This window comes from Ptychodera flava, chromosome 2 (assembly GCF_041260155.1).
Source record: "Ptychodera flava strain L36383 chromosome 2, AS_Pfla_20210202, whole genome shotgun sequence".
NCBI lineage: Eukaryota > Metazoa > Hemichordata > Enteropneusta > Ptychoderidae > Ptychodera > Ptychodera flava.
The window spans coordinates 21,155,330-21,172,515 of record NC_091929.1 but is presented as its reverse complement, the minus strand read 5'-3'; the positions used below and the strand labels follow the sequence as shown (position 1 = coordinate 21,172,515).

The following is a 17,186-nucleotide window of genomic DNA, read 5'->3' as shown; positions in this document are numbered from 1 at the left end:
TTGAATAAAATCAGTTGAGATATGCCTGAGTTATGCCTCTGTATATGAAAAATCGTAACAAAATAGCCGCACGGCAGCCATATTGGATCGTATCACAAAGCAAATTGACGTGCATATCTATGACATTGGTCAATGTCCTTGTACCAACTTTGAATAAAATCGGTTGTGATATGCCTGAGTTATGGCTCTGCACATGAAAAAATTGTAACAAAATGGCCGCATGGCAGCCATATTGGATTGTATCACAAAACAAATCGACGTGCATATCTATGAAATTGGTCAATGTCCTTGTAGCAATGTTGATAAAATCGGTTGAAACATGTCTGAGTTGTGGTTCTGTACATGAAAAAATCATAATAAATGGCCGCCTGGCGGCCATATTGGATCGTATCACAAAAAAAATTGACGTGCATATCTATGACATTGGTCAATGTCTTTGTACCAACTTTGAATAAAATCACTTGAAACATGTCTGAGTTATGGCTCTGTACATGAAAAAATCGTAATAAAATGGCCGCCTGGCGGCCATATTGGATCGTATCACAAAGAAAATTGACGTGCATATCTATGACATTGGTCAATGTCCTTGTACCAACTCTGAATAAAATGGTTGAAACATGTCTGAGTTATGGTTCTGTACATGAAAAAATCGTAATAAAATGGCCGCCTGGCGGCCATATTGGATCGTATCCCAAAACAAATCAACGTGCATCTGTATGACATATGAAGTAATCCTTGTACCAAGTTTGAATGAAATCGCTTTTTGCATCTCTGAGATATCTGTGTGAACGGACGGACGGACGCACACACGCACGCACGCACGCACGCACGCACGGACATGACCAAACCTATAAGTCCCCCCGGACGGTGTCCGTGGGGACTAACAAACCTGTAACAGCGAACAGCTATTGAACTTTCATGCAGGCTAAAATTCATTTATCAACACCAACAACAAAGACCACAACAACAGAATAGCAACTTGTAAACAATGAAAATTGTATTGGCAAGGCTAGTAATTCTTTGCATTTCAACATACCTCAGGGTTGAGACGCTGTAACAAGAAAATGTGTATTGTGCAGAAAATAAAAATTGAAAGCTTCATCAAAAGTTATATCGTCCCTTTGAAGTACAAACCAGATTAGGATTAGATCTATCAGAGATAGACTTCCTAGAACAATATATATTACTGTGAGAACAAACAATGCTGTGGGCATATACATATGGTGTGCATGCAGTCTTGCAGCAAAGGTTTTGTTTTGTGAAAGTGAGTTTGATTACCATAATATGGTTCAATTTTAGAAACTTACAGTCAGCGGCTGCATGTGCAATATGATATGCTTGTATGCCATAGAACTTGATATCAAAATGACGGAAAACGCAGATGGTGGATCAGTTTAATGAGACAATCAAATATGAAGATCAATGCTGTACAGTTTAAAATGAGATCTGCTTTGTGTAGTTTTTGGTTGAAATTTTATATTATGTTGATCAGACATCCAATAGACTATCAGTCGGACAGAAATCAAATTAGTACACTGATAGCTTAGTGAACTTGGTCAGTGAACTAACTTGGTAAGTCAATGAACTTTTCAAGTCCAAGAAGAAACAGCAGCTGTTATTTGTTTGATGTATGCTGGGGTTTAAGAAATAATCCCAATGCCAAGGTTTCCCAGCTGTCCTGCCTCGATGAATTTTCACGCAGACAATTACGACGGCTGGTTTGCGGGGACCCTATGAAAAATATTTGAATAACTGTGCACTAATGCTTCACACATTGCAGATTCTAAGTTGAACCAACAAGACAAAATCTAGCAGCCATTCTTGGCATTTCCAGTCTGTAAACAATTGACAAGGCATTAGCCTATCCTAGTCAGACTCCTCATATCATATCATAGAAACGAATCACCTTGTACATTTACAGCTTTCAGAAAAAACCACAATAATAATGTTTTTAACAAAACATAGAATCATTTTACACTTTTTTCTGTAAGGAAACTAAACTGAGGGCAAATTACGATGTAACAAAACAAACATTAAAATAGTGATGAAGATAATGATCGAATTCAATTTATCATATTTGATGACTTACCTCTGGGCTATCTACTGCTATTGTTTCATTAAGTTCTGTATTCACTTTCACTTCATCGTCACTTTCATCTAGAACACTCTGTCAAGACAAAAAAACATTAGAAAGAAGTCGTCAATTTATATGTATGACACATCTTAATCTTCATCGGCTAAAATATCTCTTCCATTATTTTTTTTTCTTTTGTTTTAATACACTTTCTTGTTTCGGGCAGTGTTCCACAATTGTCAACAGTCTGTATGAGTACAACGTCCAGTGTTACTACTGACAACTGAATTTTACTTTTAAAGTAGAACACACTTCAGCGACAGCTCTCAAACTTTTTCAATTCTTTTCTGATCTACCACTTGTGGGGGTTCATTTTAAAGGGACTTGGTGCAACATGTCACCACAATATAAATTGTATCTTACATTAAACAAAATTCATGTAAAATGGCCGACTTTGTCCCTTTAAGCTCTTCGTGTAAGAAAACTTTTCACTGGCTTAGTTTTTCGAAAATCAAATATTTATTTTTCTCCATAGAGTTAACACAGGGGTGACGGCCATTTTGAATTTCAAATATCGGTAAATTTTGGGTAATTTGTTTCTCTAGTTCCAAAACTTGCACGGTGATCCCGATTTTCATTCTTGATTTTAAAACAGAATGGTTGAAAGATTCCTTGAGGAAAGTTTGAGTAAAAGTTTAAGTCTTTTTCTTTCGAGGCGCATATTACCTTAAGGTAGAATGTGCCTCGGGGACACTCGAGCTCTCAAACTTTTACAATTCTTTTCTGATCTACCACTTGTGGGGTCCCATTTTGAAGCTCTTGGAGTATTAAAGTGGAGCTGCATCATAGTTGCCAACACAGTTTTTTTTCAAAGCAATATTTCACATCAAAGATGACAGGAAATCCCCTCATACTATATATTTTCAAAAAGCAGAGACTAAAGTTTAGTATGGTAGCAGTAGTTTACTTTAAGGATGAAGTGGGTGTAATTTGGGGTAAAAAACCTCAATTTTGGTATCAATGATAACTCAACGCTATTTTCTGAAATGTAATGATTCACTTGAAAGAAGAGTATATTTTAAAAAAAAAACACTTCTTTTTATTTTGCATTATTTATCCTCATTCTGAAATGGCATGGGTTGAAAGTCTGACTCTCAAAAAGTGATTAAAATCCTGATTGGTAAAATTAAAATGCCTCTTGTTCAAAGTGTAAGAACTTATTGCCAAACAACGTAGTTGTTTTTTTATATAGCATTTAACAAACATAATATGAAAATTGCAGAAAATTTTACCCTGCCAAAGTGGAGTTAAATTTTTTGGAAATCTTGAAATTGGAGGAAGAAAGAAGCCAGGAAATTGGGTGATTTGCATACATTTGCATAAATTATCACTTCTTTTTCACATAACTTATGACTGCTTGACAAGCTTAAAACGTGAATCCAACGAAAATTTAATCTTGAGTTAACAAATTCATTAAAATTGAATGAATATTTGCAAAAAAGTGATTTTTGAGCAAAATACGCTGTGTTGGGTGCAGCGCCCCCTTAAAGACCAATTTTCAACACCTTAGTTTTTTGAAAACTGATAAATTTATTTACCCCTATAGAGTTAACACAGGGATATGGCAGCCATTTTTAATTTTAAATATTGGAAAATGTTAGGTAATTTGTTTTTCTAGTGAAACAGTGAGTTGACTGCGAGTGTGCATGTTCCCTGTCCCCACTTTGGTCGCCTGAGAAATGCTATCATGTGCCGCTCTTCTCTATATAGGATAGCATTACATGAATGCTACCAAGTTCCTTACGCATACTTGCCTTTGAGATTCACTTGTTCTCAGGGCATGACCCAACTGATAGCAGCAATCATCAATTTAATTTATTTTTCATATATTATAAAATTAAAATTGACAATCAAAACACTGAATTTTCCTGTGAACACACTAAGTTATCATGAGCACCCAATGACCTTTCTGCAAAGCACTCTGCTTTGACCCAACTCCATCTTATTAAAGTCAGTCATTTGTACATTGGTGTCAGGTAGCCATTAACTGGCTTCTAAATAAAATAGAAGATTCAGGATCAACTTGATTTAGAATGTAGTATGAAACAAGAGACAGGCCATACAATATTGATATTGGCATGGCTTCATCTTGGTAAAAATAGCCACAACAGTCAATTGCTGTATCAAATGTGTGAATCAAGTACGCTTTGAAATTTCTGACAACTACAAACGATTACATTGCACCCATGCAATTTTCTTGGTATTGCATTTTGTAGTGTGACTAATGCAATTATAATTGATTGACAGCTACTTTTTTGCAACAAAATCAAGATTTTAAATGCATGGTGTGATGAAAAGTGGCCAGGTATACACAAACCCTTTAAAGTGCCAAAGTCAACTTTTGTTGCCTTTATGAAATGTACCCTAGTCAAATTTTTTCGGATTTTTGCCAAAATTTTGATGACACTCTGCAGCCAATGAAATGTAATGTCCATCTGTTCCAAAATAATTAAAAAATTACATAAAAATTCATAAAAATTGTTAAAATTACAATAAAATTTTGGTGGGAAAATTACAGCACTCAAAGGGTTAAATACAGATACTCAATGCATGAACGTAATCATTGAAAATATTCTCAACTAGTACTGGGCTCTTTAACTTTCTTTTGACTGATTCAAAATCTGGCAAATTTGGGAAAGTGGAAATTTTATTGCTCAGAAAAATGCCCGGGCTACATATTAAAATTTGAAGCATTTTCTGCAGGAACAGCCAGATGAAACCATGCAAAAAATTTGAACATTTGTATTAAAAGTTACAGTGATGTCACATCATTCCTCAGATTGGAATGTAATTTTTTTATTATTTTATCACACAATTCCAACAAAAAATAACTGAGGTTTAATACTGGATGTATTTTCTATTTCCAGGGTGCCTCTTATTTCAAGATGAACATAAACTACCAAACTATAGAGTTTGAATATTCCTTTGAACTAACAAAAATGATATCCCATAAATAACACAAACATGAAGAGCATTAAAGCTAGTGAAAACAAGCACTTGTACCAAACCAAAACAATCAGAAATAAAGTTATGTAGACAGCTTTGTGGGATGTGGCAGATGCCTGAAAAGATGCCTGAACTTGTAAAGTCCCAAAGGTGGGCCCGGCATTCCTTCAGGTCTGTATGGTGGACAGATGATGTTAAAAGCACTGAGTCATGAGTAGGATTCTCAACTAGACTGGATATACTAGCTACTTTTAACAGTAGAATGCACCAAGATAATTTATTTTGATTCTAAAATTTTTTACGACACTTTTCTATTCTGATGTTTGTGCAGACTCCTGCATTTTGAAGTCCATAGTGTTCACTCCCTTGCTATTATGAAAATCAAAAATTCACTTTTTACCCTTAGAGCTAATGCAGTGATAGCAACAGTTTTATATAAAATTCCAAAGTCTGGAAAATGTAAAGTAATTTGCTTCTTTAATCCCCCGGCCTTTTAAACTAGCTGTAACCCCTGATTTTTATTCTTGATTATGGAAGAGAATGGTGAATGATAATTATTAAGAAAATGGTCATGTATAAAAGAGATATATTATGTTCTTAGAGGAAAGTGCATCAAACTGTTTTTCTACAACAAACTTATCCCCTTGATGGCGTAACATGGATGCTTAAAGATATCTCAGCTATTTCAGCTTTGCTCTGAGATCACGTGGATGTAGTGGGGAATATCAGTGAGTGTCTGGAAGCTTCCACACAGAGCAAGAGGAAGAAAAATATTATGTCACAGTACAGTACAACTTGAAAATGGTACAAAAGCTACAATGACTTTTGGAATTTTGGACAGGAGTGGTTGGTGTATCAAAGTACACAAACCCTCATCCATGGTATCTCAGGATACGCCTCATATGGCAAATTATTGAAAGGTGTACCAGCTTTACCTGCAGTTAATACTTTATTCAGTGAGGATCAAATAACTTACAGAATTGCCAAGTCTTTGCTGCATCATAATGTGAGCAATGCATCAATGATGCGAATCAATCTTGATACGTAAATTTATAAAATGGTGTGATTCACCAGAAAGTCGGACATTACAGCTAATTGTAATACCTGCCTGCAAATTTTGATGGAGTTTCGGTGACAGCTAGCTTATTTTAAGCTATAGGGCTGTTCACAAAATTTGTCCACAGTTCAAGCAGCATACAGTGTCCAACGACAGGCAAGTGTAGCAAACTTGTAGAACAGTGCTATTGACAATGGATTGTGATTTACCTTAAAAAAAAAATACCAAATTACATTTTAGAAGATACTGCACAATGTGTATAATACCACTACATTGCAAGTACCACGGTTGAAAATTTAGGCCTTTAAAATTTTATCATTTCAATTGTAAGAAAGTTAGTGACTTAATTAAGTCAGCATAGCTTGTTTATCATGGCATTGAATTCACAGTATAACCAGTACATCTTTATACTTTTTAAAATTAATATAGATACAGTCCAAGTATGACCCAAAGAGCCTATTAGTACGGTGACAGAACTATGACCGGTCAGTTCTAGAAGAATCTGTGTGAAAAAATTCCTGCTCGTAGCCAGCATCATAGAAGCGTGACCGTTTTTGCATAATATATTTTGTATAAAAAATTATTCCTATACAGACTCCTATAGAAATCTATGGAATCTTGTTTTTCTATAGAATTCTTTAGTTTTTCTATAGTTTTTCTATAGATTTCTGTAGGACAGGCTTTTTTAATTCAAGAATTTTAAAACTTCAATTTCTATAGCATATCTATGGGATATCTATAGAATATCTATAAGTTATAGAACTCTATAGAATTCTTTATGCAGTCTTGTTTGTGAAGGTGGATTCTTTGACCCATTTATTAATTGGTTGTTTGATTTTACTTGTCATGTAACATGTACTGTACCATGGTACGTGCAGCTCCATTAAAGTGCAACAAGGACACCATTCCTTCGCAATTATGCCTTTTACTACAAGCATGAACCAGTTGCCGAAATCTTGATAAGCATTAATACTCAACAATAAAGCTGATGATTACTGTACCAAAGATTTATATGGTCTGAAAAGAAGAATAAAAGCTTTGTTATCAAAAACAAAGTAAGCTTTTTATTTCCAAATTATCTGGCGACAGATAACTGAGCTTTCCTTGGTGTAAGCACATAAAAGCTCTCTGTGCTTTTTGTTTATGAGGGTTACAAGCTAGGGGACAAGAATAATACCTGATATGTCTAGCCCTGAGCTAAGCGTCCTTGAAGGGGTTGAGACACATTGTCACTCATCCGCTTGCATCTTGTCACAATAGAAATCAGTAGCTGAAAGACTGGGCAAGACAATCACAGCACAGTTTTTTGGAAATCTGATATGCTTAGTTTTCAATACCCTGCCTATGTACAGCTTGACCCAGTCTGTTATGCCAATTTAATTTGTTTTTCAAATTCAAGGACAGGACAGGCTGTTTTTTAAATTCAAGAATTACAATGATTCTCAGGGTCATTTTTTGTTTTGTATTGTTTCACATGTTGTTTGCTACTGAGGAGGAAATCAGTGATAATACAACCTCCAGTCTCACATCACTGAAGATAAATTTGAAAAATTGGCTGCTTAAGAAAAAAGTACCTTCCCTGTTAATTTTCTCAAGTACTGTACATTAGGTTTACATAACTTACACGCTCACAGCAAACCTAGAAATTATTTTAACCTATCCATAAGGCAGCTAGGTAACTGTAAAAATACCGTCAAGGACAGTGTGCTCACATTCGGTTTGAATTGGTCCATTCGAGAAATATTTAAACCCGGAAAAACAAGAATGTCAAAAGCAAATAAGGTCTCCAACTAAGGTACTGGAGGTCATCTTTAGGACATGCATATCAACTTCTATAGCAATGGGAGAAGCAGATCCTAAATACATAAGCAAATGTCAACAACAAGAAATAGACAGAGAAGGCTTGATAAAAAGAAAAGGTGGGAGTGGGTAAAAAAATGTACAAGGGATCTGGTAAAAAGTAATGCTACCGTACTTCATCAATCTTCTAGACCCTACCCCCAAATGTTCCATCCCTCGGTATTACATAACGCCAGATGACAGGAAATATATTTACAACCTTGGGAGTTTTTAATTAATGCAATGATGAGTTTATCATTCTAATGTAAACAGCACTTAAGTTAGTTACAGATAGTGAAATGCCTTCCACTGTGGGCGGTGATTACAACATCTGGAATTATCCTGGATCAAAATTTCTCATCAGTTCTTGTATGTCTTACATTGAAAAGTTGCACAAATTGGTCCGCAATTAAAAAAATTCACCTCAGCTTTGTTTTCTGGATCAAAATTTCCTACAAATTGATACCAAATATGACAAAATTATGTTCACAGCCTTCAAAACTGTCTCACAACATATCAGGGTTGGTGTAGGTCATTTAAGGTCACAAACTGAGAAAATTACCTTAAATATACAAATTTGGGGTTTCCCAACACTTTGAGCAAAAAATTTGTCTACTAATATCCCTGGGGACTTTATACCAAATTACAAAGCAAGTAATTTTGAGAACAAGTTTTCTTGACAAAAAATGACAATATTGTCTTAACAAGCGACCTAGCGGCCGATATAGCTCCGCTGTGTTTATGTAGAGAATAACTATTTTGACACATGTTGATGAAGAAGGTGGAAATCTTTGATAGCTCAATGCAGTGGCCAGAGAAAAGTGGCTAAAATAGCTGCAAAAATACACAATTGAAGATTTCATCATACTTTGAATATATCACATCGGATCATCCCTAAGAACATGTCAACCAAAGCTAACTGATGAGTAGTTTTTTGAGAATAAAATTTTCTGACCTAAAATGGCAACAATTGCCCCCCCCCCCCCCCAAAATAAAATTGCAGATTTCATCATCATTTCAATAAATATCATTTAATTAATCTATAGAAACCTGTATACCAAATTTCAAAGCTATCAGAAGAGTATTTTGGAAATACACATTTTTTGACCAAAAATGGCAAAAATTGCCACAAAATTGCAGATTTCATCATAATTTCAATAAATATCATTTAGTTCATCTGTAGGAACCTGTATACCAAATTTCAAAGCTATCAAATGAGTAGTTTTGGAAATACACATTTTTTAACCAAAAATGGCAAAAATTGCCCCAAAAATACAAAATTACAGATTTCACCATAGTGTCAATATATATTACTTAGCTCATCTGTACAAACCTGTATACCAATTTCAAAACTATCAGAGCAGCACCTTTTGAGAAATACATTTTTTGACCAAAAATGGCAAAAATTGCCTTAAAAATGCAAATTTGCATATTTCTGCACAATTTGAACAAATCTGAAATAGATCATCCCTAACGACATATGTACCAAATATCAAAGCTATCTGACTGTAGTTTTGAAGAAGAAGATTTTTAAAGATTTTTTTACCAAAAATGACAAAAATTGCCTTAAAAATACAAATATGCAAATTTCACCACGATTTGAATAAATCTAACTGACGTCACCCTAAGTAAACTGCATATTAAATTTCAAAGAAATCAGACAAGCGGTTTCGGAGAAGAAGATTTTTTTACCCAAAAACAGCAAAAAATGCCCCAAAAATACAAATATGCAAATTTCACCACAATTTGAACAAACGTAAGTGAGGTCACCCCAAGTGAACTGCATATAAAATTTCAAAGCAATTGGACTTGCGGTTTCAGAGGAGAAGGCAATTGTTGACGGACGACGACGACGGACGACGACGACGACGGACGACGACGGACAACGACGGAAAATCAACCTATTTGATAAGCTCCGCGTCGCTGACAGCGGAGCTAAAAATACAAATTTGTATATTTCAGGACAATTTCCACATATCTAACTATTGTCATCTCTGTACGTCTGTGTACCAAATATAAAAGCTGTCAGTCCAGGGGTTTAGAAAAGAAAACACTGTTTAAGATTTTTTGACCAAAAATGACAAAATTGCACCAAAATAGTAATTTTCCCAATTTCGTCATAATTTCAACAAATTAGAAGAGTAACACCCTTGCAAAGATCCAACTCAAATTTGAGAGCCATTGGGCTGGCGGTTTCAGAGAAGAAGAATTTTTACTGAAAATGAGAAAAATCACCAAAAAATTCAGCAAAAATACAAAATTAAGGATATCTTCACAATATTCATAAAACTGTATAAGGTTCACCTAAGGTACTTGCGCAAAAATTTTCAAAGCAATCAAAACAGCAGTTCTTGAGTTATTAATTCTTGACCATTTTCACATTTTGTAAGCTCATTTGCATAATTTTGGCAATGCAGACTTCATTTGAACAAAATCCCATCTATAGCCCAGGATGCATCCACACACCAAATACCAAGCTGAAACGTGCAGCGGTTTGCGTGTTTTTGATGTTGACGGACATACTGTACGTACATACATACATACATACATACATACATACATACACACATACATACAGACGCCATCGACTTCAGCTTATACGATAAACTCACATTGGTATAACCAAATGTGAGCTAAAAACTTATCAAGCTTAAAGCCCCTGTAGCTGTAACTCTTGAAATTTGTTGACCTGAAAAAGGCTTTCTATTTTCTCAGGGTTTCTTTAAATTCTACAGATTTAAAGGATATAGTCTTTTCCCACTGAAAATTGGACAAGTAAATTTAAATTTGACCGTTATTTTGATTTCCCGCCATTTTTAAAACTGGTAATATTACAAAGAAAATATAGCATATGGTGTCCCAGTGGAAAACATTCAGCACTATATGCCTTATATTGGACTACTCTGTTGTTTCTGTGAAGATTCCAATGCACATATGCACTGCGTACTGCGTTTTTGCTTTATCTGCATGAGGGCGCCATTTTTTGTTTGGGCAAACATTTATTATTTATCTTGCTCAACATTGCACATGTAGTCCCGGTGGACAGTTTATTCTACCTGTATAACCACCCCTCAATGAGTACATTCCCATGAACTTGTTTTAGTTTGGAAGTAAAATCACAAAAAATATTGCTAAAAGATACAGCTATAGGGCCTTTAAGAAGGCCAAAAATGTACTTATGGCGAGCAGGCAGTTATTTCCTAATTTGCTTCAGTAATTTCTCACCCTTTTTTAAAGCTATAATAATGATTTGGATGATGAATAGCTTATAGAATATCACTAAACTTTGTCAATAACAGTGAATTTTGTGATGTACGTCTCCCAGATTATTACTGATAATGTATCTGATTATCCAGAATTGTGGCCCTATGTTTTCTACATCTACTACGGTACAAATTCACTGGCATAGCCAAAATTAATGTAGCCCCTTCTAGCCCAAAGTGGACTACAGTAAACTTTGTACTCCATATTAAATGTACTTGGCTTCGCCTCATAATACATTATGGAGTGCAAAGTTTACTTTCTTCCATTATGGGCCAGAGGGGGTACATTATTATTTAAAAATACATAATATAAAAAGCTCTACCATACTTTATTTTGATTTCTTTGTTATTAGTTTACACTGTGGACAGTTGTATCTCATTAAGTTGATAAACTAACACTCATGACATTAAACAAGATTGTTTCTGTAAGAATATACCCACCCTTAATTGGGCTGACAGAATAAAGTAGCGAGTGAACTGTTGACCTTTTGTATCTTTAAATCTTGGGGTCAATTGTTACTTAACTGTAAATTAGATCTTACATGCTTCAGAATATGCACTTGTGCAAATATTATAACTCTCAATAGCTGCTAAAAAATTAAAGAAAACATATGTTTCATGCTTCCGTCGTCAGTTCTGTTATTTGAAAGGGAATTATGTCATATGTGTGATACATGAGGTATGATGGGTTCAGCAAGCACATTGGTACAAAACACTTGGTGACAGGTGTTTTGCTATTTCTATATATAAAATGATAATTTATTGAATATTATATCATAGTATACTGGTGGCACAAATAAAGTGATCTAATTGGTCGAGACCCATGAAAATAACTATGCTATGATTCGTTATAGTACGGTTGTTAAATGCCATGAGCTTATCGAGACTAAAATTCTTTTTGAAATTTTCTCGCCAGAATTTCAATATATGTTATGATATAGTAGCGATAAACCACCCCAGCGATGGGTATACCAGAGATTTTGACCAGTTCACGACTTCACAATGCACTCACTGTTGCTGGTACGTATACCGGTATATTGTGAATAGTCTGGTCACAATCTCGTGGAATACCGTTGTAGGTTGTTGTTTATTTCTTTACGAAAATAACCTGCAAAGAACAGTACAAATTTTGCACCTCTATTAGAGGTCATTATGTATACACTTATAGGTGCAAACTTTTCACATTGAAATTTTGTAACACCATTCATGATTGCCTTACCACTAGAGTGCCACTCAACTGAATTGAAAACAGTGTAGACATCAAGTTTTCTTCTTCCTTTTAAATTATGAGATCTATTAAATTCCCCCAGAGAGTTGACACAGAGAATGGTTTTCCATTTCGAACATTGACAATGTTACAGTTCTCCACTCAAAAAACTTGCATTAAAATCCCTAATTATTTTGTTTAGGAAAATATTTTAAAGTTGTATTGAGTGGGTTGCAGTTAACACTTTAATTTTCAAGATGCATGCTATCTCCTGATATGCTCCGACTTCTGAATTCCGTTCTTCCCAGTTTGCAATTTAAAACCCTTTTAAACTGGAACTGACCAAGACGATGGTGAGAGGGGGATGCCAGTTTGTGTTCTTGGATTGATAAGAATGTGTGTCAATACCAGTTGTGTTCTGCAATTGAAAAGTATCCGTAACAGCCACATACCGTGGTTCAGTCTGCGGAAACATGAGCTGCATATACTGACCAACCAATACCAAATTGACCGGCCAAGCATTTTCAAAGTATAGTGACCTTGAAGAGGAGAGACCTACCATTTATAGTCAGCAGAAATTTAATGGTTTAAAATCTAAAAGAAAACCGCTGAAAATTTACGACACTTTAATCTGACCTACAGATCGGTTCGTCATCCACTAATTTACTGCAATCATGAAATACAAGGTTCATATATGGAAGTGGTTTCATATGACTATAAAAAATGAATTATTTCAGAGCTATAAAACAATCTCAATGACATAAACAAATCATATAATGCATGGATCAAAGAATATTTTGAATGGATGAATGATCGATTCAATTTTCCGGAAAAATTCACAGAAACTTGCGAAATTTTCAACTTAGACTCTTCCTTATTCCATCACAACGAAGAGGAAATGAAACCGCCAGATTACCGCACAGTTCCACAAATAAAATATAAGCACTTCTATAAATCTGGCATTGAAATGAAACTAGGGAAGTGTTAGTGTATACATCTGTATCGACAAAAAATGCAGAGATAGTTGAAATGCTAGATTAACTTGCTTTGGATTACGTGAATGTATGTTACGACAGGAAACATCCCTGAAATTGCCTAAATAGTGGAAGGTATCAAAGCTTTGCAATTTAATTTGTCCGGTAACTACACTAATACTTCCCCATTTCATAGTTATGTGAGTTGATCTATGTCTACGCCTATCGAGGAAAATGTAAAGAATCTTTCACAAAGTTTGTAGGGTTTCGGGGTCAGAGAATCAAAATGCACCCTTGATGAGAAGTTCACAAGCACAGTAATGTAACCTTTGACCTTTGACTTGTAAGAGGACAACACCTGAAACTTTTCCATACAACCGGTGGCATGTCTTGTATGGTGACGCAGATGTTTTGAAACAGAGAAGATTATGAAGGACTTCTAACGGACGGCAAATTCACTATAGTTTTCTTGTTTCTCTATGAAAAGATTATTCCACATAATTTTTTTTAAAAATGTATTGAATGAATTTAGCACCCAGATTAGGTAGCAATCGGTTGTGTACAATGGATGAACAGAAAAAATGGAAACTATAGATTGTTATTATGTTCAGCCTAAGACGGGTTTAAGTATTCAGGGAATGACACCTGGGTAAGTTCACCAAGGTTACATTCCATTGGAATTGTGTAATAATAAACCTCTGTAGTGAACAATAGTGGATAGCTATTGCCCTCAGAGGCGTACCGTCTGGTAATCTTGGTAACGAGAACTAAAGGTGTGAGGTTAAGAATTGAAAACACATGAAGAGATTTCTTCAGCAGAAATAGAAATGTTTCTGTAACAGACAAAACTTTCCACTGGATTTGCGCCAAGATGCAAGGAGGAGAGGTAGACGACGACAAAGTCTGTAGAAAATGCGACTCCCTTGAGTGAACTCGTACTCAGACCACAAAATCACTCATTATATGTTTGGTCAATGAACCATGGAAAGTGCAGTCTGCTTAAAAGTTTACCTACATCTTGAGGTCTGTGTATCGTCTTTAAACTCATCTGTTGCGAAATCAAGGCTTCATTTAAAATGGCCTCTTAAAATACTTCAGACATAATGTTTGGTGTTTAATTGTGGCTCTAAGCTATTAAATAATAATAACTGTTCCTCACATTAAATTGACTGCACCCATAATGCTATGTGCTATCTTTCACTGGTAAACTTGTTACAACTTTTACCGGTAAAGGGTATCAAATTTGATTCAATTTGAAATTAGAGCATTCTGAATTTGGACTGAAGTCATCTACGTTACAACTTTTTATCAACTCAGAATTTTCTATCAAAAACTTGAAAAATATTTCATTTGCCATAATTTGTATATAAAGCATGGCTTTCAACATTGAGGATACGCTCCACATCATACCCATGATGCTAGCTTATCCAGATGAAGCTATGCTAGAACAAACAACCACTCACAATTGCCAGTATCAACTTCACGCATTCTTTTCAGTCGTATGTGTAAGCAGGTGTTATTTTGCATGGGTCATTCATGATAAGTTCTATGACAAGTAAACATACATTTCTGTCAAAACCCCCTAAAAGCGCCTATTTTGCATTTGGTTGTTTTTGAAGATGTCATCAGAAATTGTACAATAATTTCAATTTGTTTTTAAATTAAAAATTGATCAAATGGAACGCTTCATCTATGCAAAGGAGTTGACAGGTGTTTGTAAGTTTCAACCAAGGCAGTATTTAACAGGAGACAATGATTATATATCTCTTGGTCGTTTAATTTGACAGTTCATTGAAAGGACTGGGATCTATTGTCCCTAGTCAAGGGGAGGTCATACAAAACCACCAAATTTTCGCAAAATCAATTTTTACAAGGTCAAATGAAGGTCAAATTCATAAAATGATTCAAATCACCTTGTTTGTTCAGCAGTTGTATTCTCTATTCAACAATAATGAAAAATTGATTTCCTTCACTTTAAATTACACAATTCTTTCAGTTAATTCTAGTCTGGATGATAATTCATTGCATATATATGTGGCATCGGTGAGGAAAGCCTGTCCTCAAGGGCTTGCAGTTTTTCTATCTGGGGTAATACTTTTTCCTCTGCTAGCCTAGCAGCCAGACCAGGGAACTTTGGAAAATCAGTGATGAGAAACAACTTCTAAAGCATGTACTTACGCTATGTCTTGCTAGGTAATTAGCAGCATAAGAGTTAAATATTTCCAACATAAAACACTTTCTGATATTATAGCTTTGTCAATACCAGTGAATTTTGTGATGTCATACCCCCAGATTATTACTGACAATGTATTCAATTATCCAGTATTTATTTATTTATACATTTATTTATTTATTTATTTATTTATTTATTTATTTATACATTTATTTATTATTTGTTGTGACCCTTTTAAAGCAGGGGCTCACTGAAAACAATAGGAGCAGCAAATTACACCAGGCACTGGAAATGCAAATAAAAAGTTACAGAAAGCAAGCCATTATTACCCACCAAACCATATTGTTAGTGACTAAAGCTGAAAAGGAAATGTTTTAGTTAAATTAAAAATTTCCTCCTCCTATCTACTATATCTGTTAAGAAACGTCTCAAAAAGTTGTCAACTTCTTTGTATTGTGGCCCAAGATGGTTTCTACATATACAAATTTACTTGCTTTGCCAAAACTATAAAATAATAGTAATAATGTACCCCCCCCCCCAATAATGGACTTAAGCAAACTTTACACCGATAATGTATTCGGCTTCGCCTCATACATAATATATGTCTTACAAAGTTTGCTTTCATCCATAATATGACAGTATAGATTGTATAGAGTTTAAATTGTATTGACCAGAGGGGCTAGTGGATTGAAGGATGGGCTAATACTTTTTTGGAGCCACTAGCTCGGGGGCTTGTGGATCTGAAAGGATTTGCTCACACCCAATGTGGTGACTTATACTTTAGATTGAAGTACAATAAAATGCACTCTTTTATTAAGTAAAAGTAATGAAAAACATTTCAAAATTACAAGACTTTAATTGCCCCTTTAAGGCTATTTCACACCTCAAAATTGAAAGACTTACACTTTTGCTTATAAACTTACCCTAAGGCAACTTTCCTTTCAAAATCTGACTGAAAATCAGGGATCACCCTTTTGGTACTAGAGAAGTTTACTAACACTTGAAATTCAAAATGGCAGCCAATAACCCTGTGTAAACTCTAGGTAAAGGTTAAATTTTCAACTTTCACAATTTAAGTTGGAAATGTTCCTTATACTTTTAAGATGAGCCGCAACAAGTACTACATCGACTAAAAACATAAATGTAACAGTTTGAGAGTCCTAGTATCTGTCTTTGAGGCGCATTCAGTTATAAAATTGAGCTGACAATGTCTTCCCGGTATCGCCTTGGGGTATCAATATCTTTCTTGTAATTGTATCTTTGAAATCTTAAGAAAATGACATGGAGTCAATATCATTTCAAACTGTGCGGCATGATTCCATCAGTTCTATTCACTGCAATAGACGAAATTACCATATAATACCATGTAGGTTGCCCAGGGTCCAGAGCATGTAATTTTCATTAGAAACTGGGGTGAGCGAAAAGTTGACCTGAGACCACACTCCAAGACGTTCAACAATGAATGCAGTTAGCTGACAATATGCAAATAACAAAAGTAGTCTTGACCTATCAACAAAGAATACGATATTCAAGAGTTGGCCTGAACTGTACATGTATTTTACTACTTGTACAAAATTCTGCCGTAGTGTTTTT

General features: G+C 34.9%; 1 protein-coding gene across 1 annotated transcript in view; it reads right to left on the bottom strand.

Moving 5' to 3' along the window:
- The window catches only part of LOC139116814 (protein starmaker-like), a 51,900-nt gene that overhangs the window by 19,323 nt on the left and 15,391 nt on the right, over window positions 1-17,186 (bottom strand). Inside the window, exon 2 of the mRNA XM_070679495.1 lies at window positions 2,090-2,167. Coding sequence (XP_070535596.1) covers window positions 2,090-2,167 — 78 coding nt within the window. The remainder of the gene's footprint in view (window positions 1-2,089; window positions 2,168-17,186) is intronic.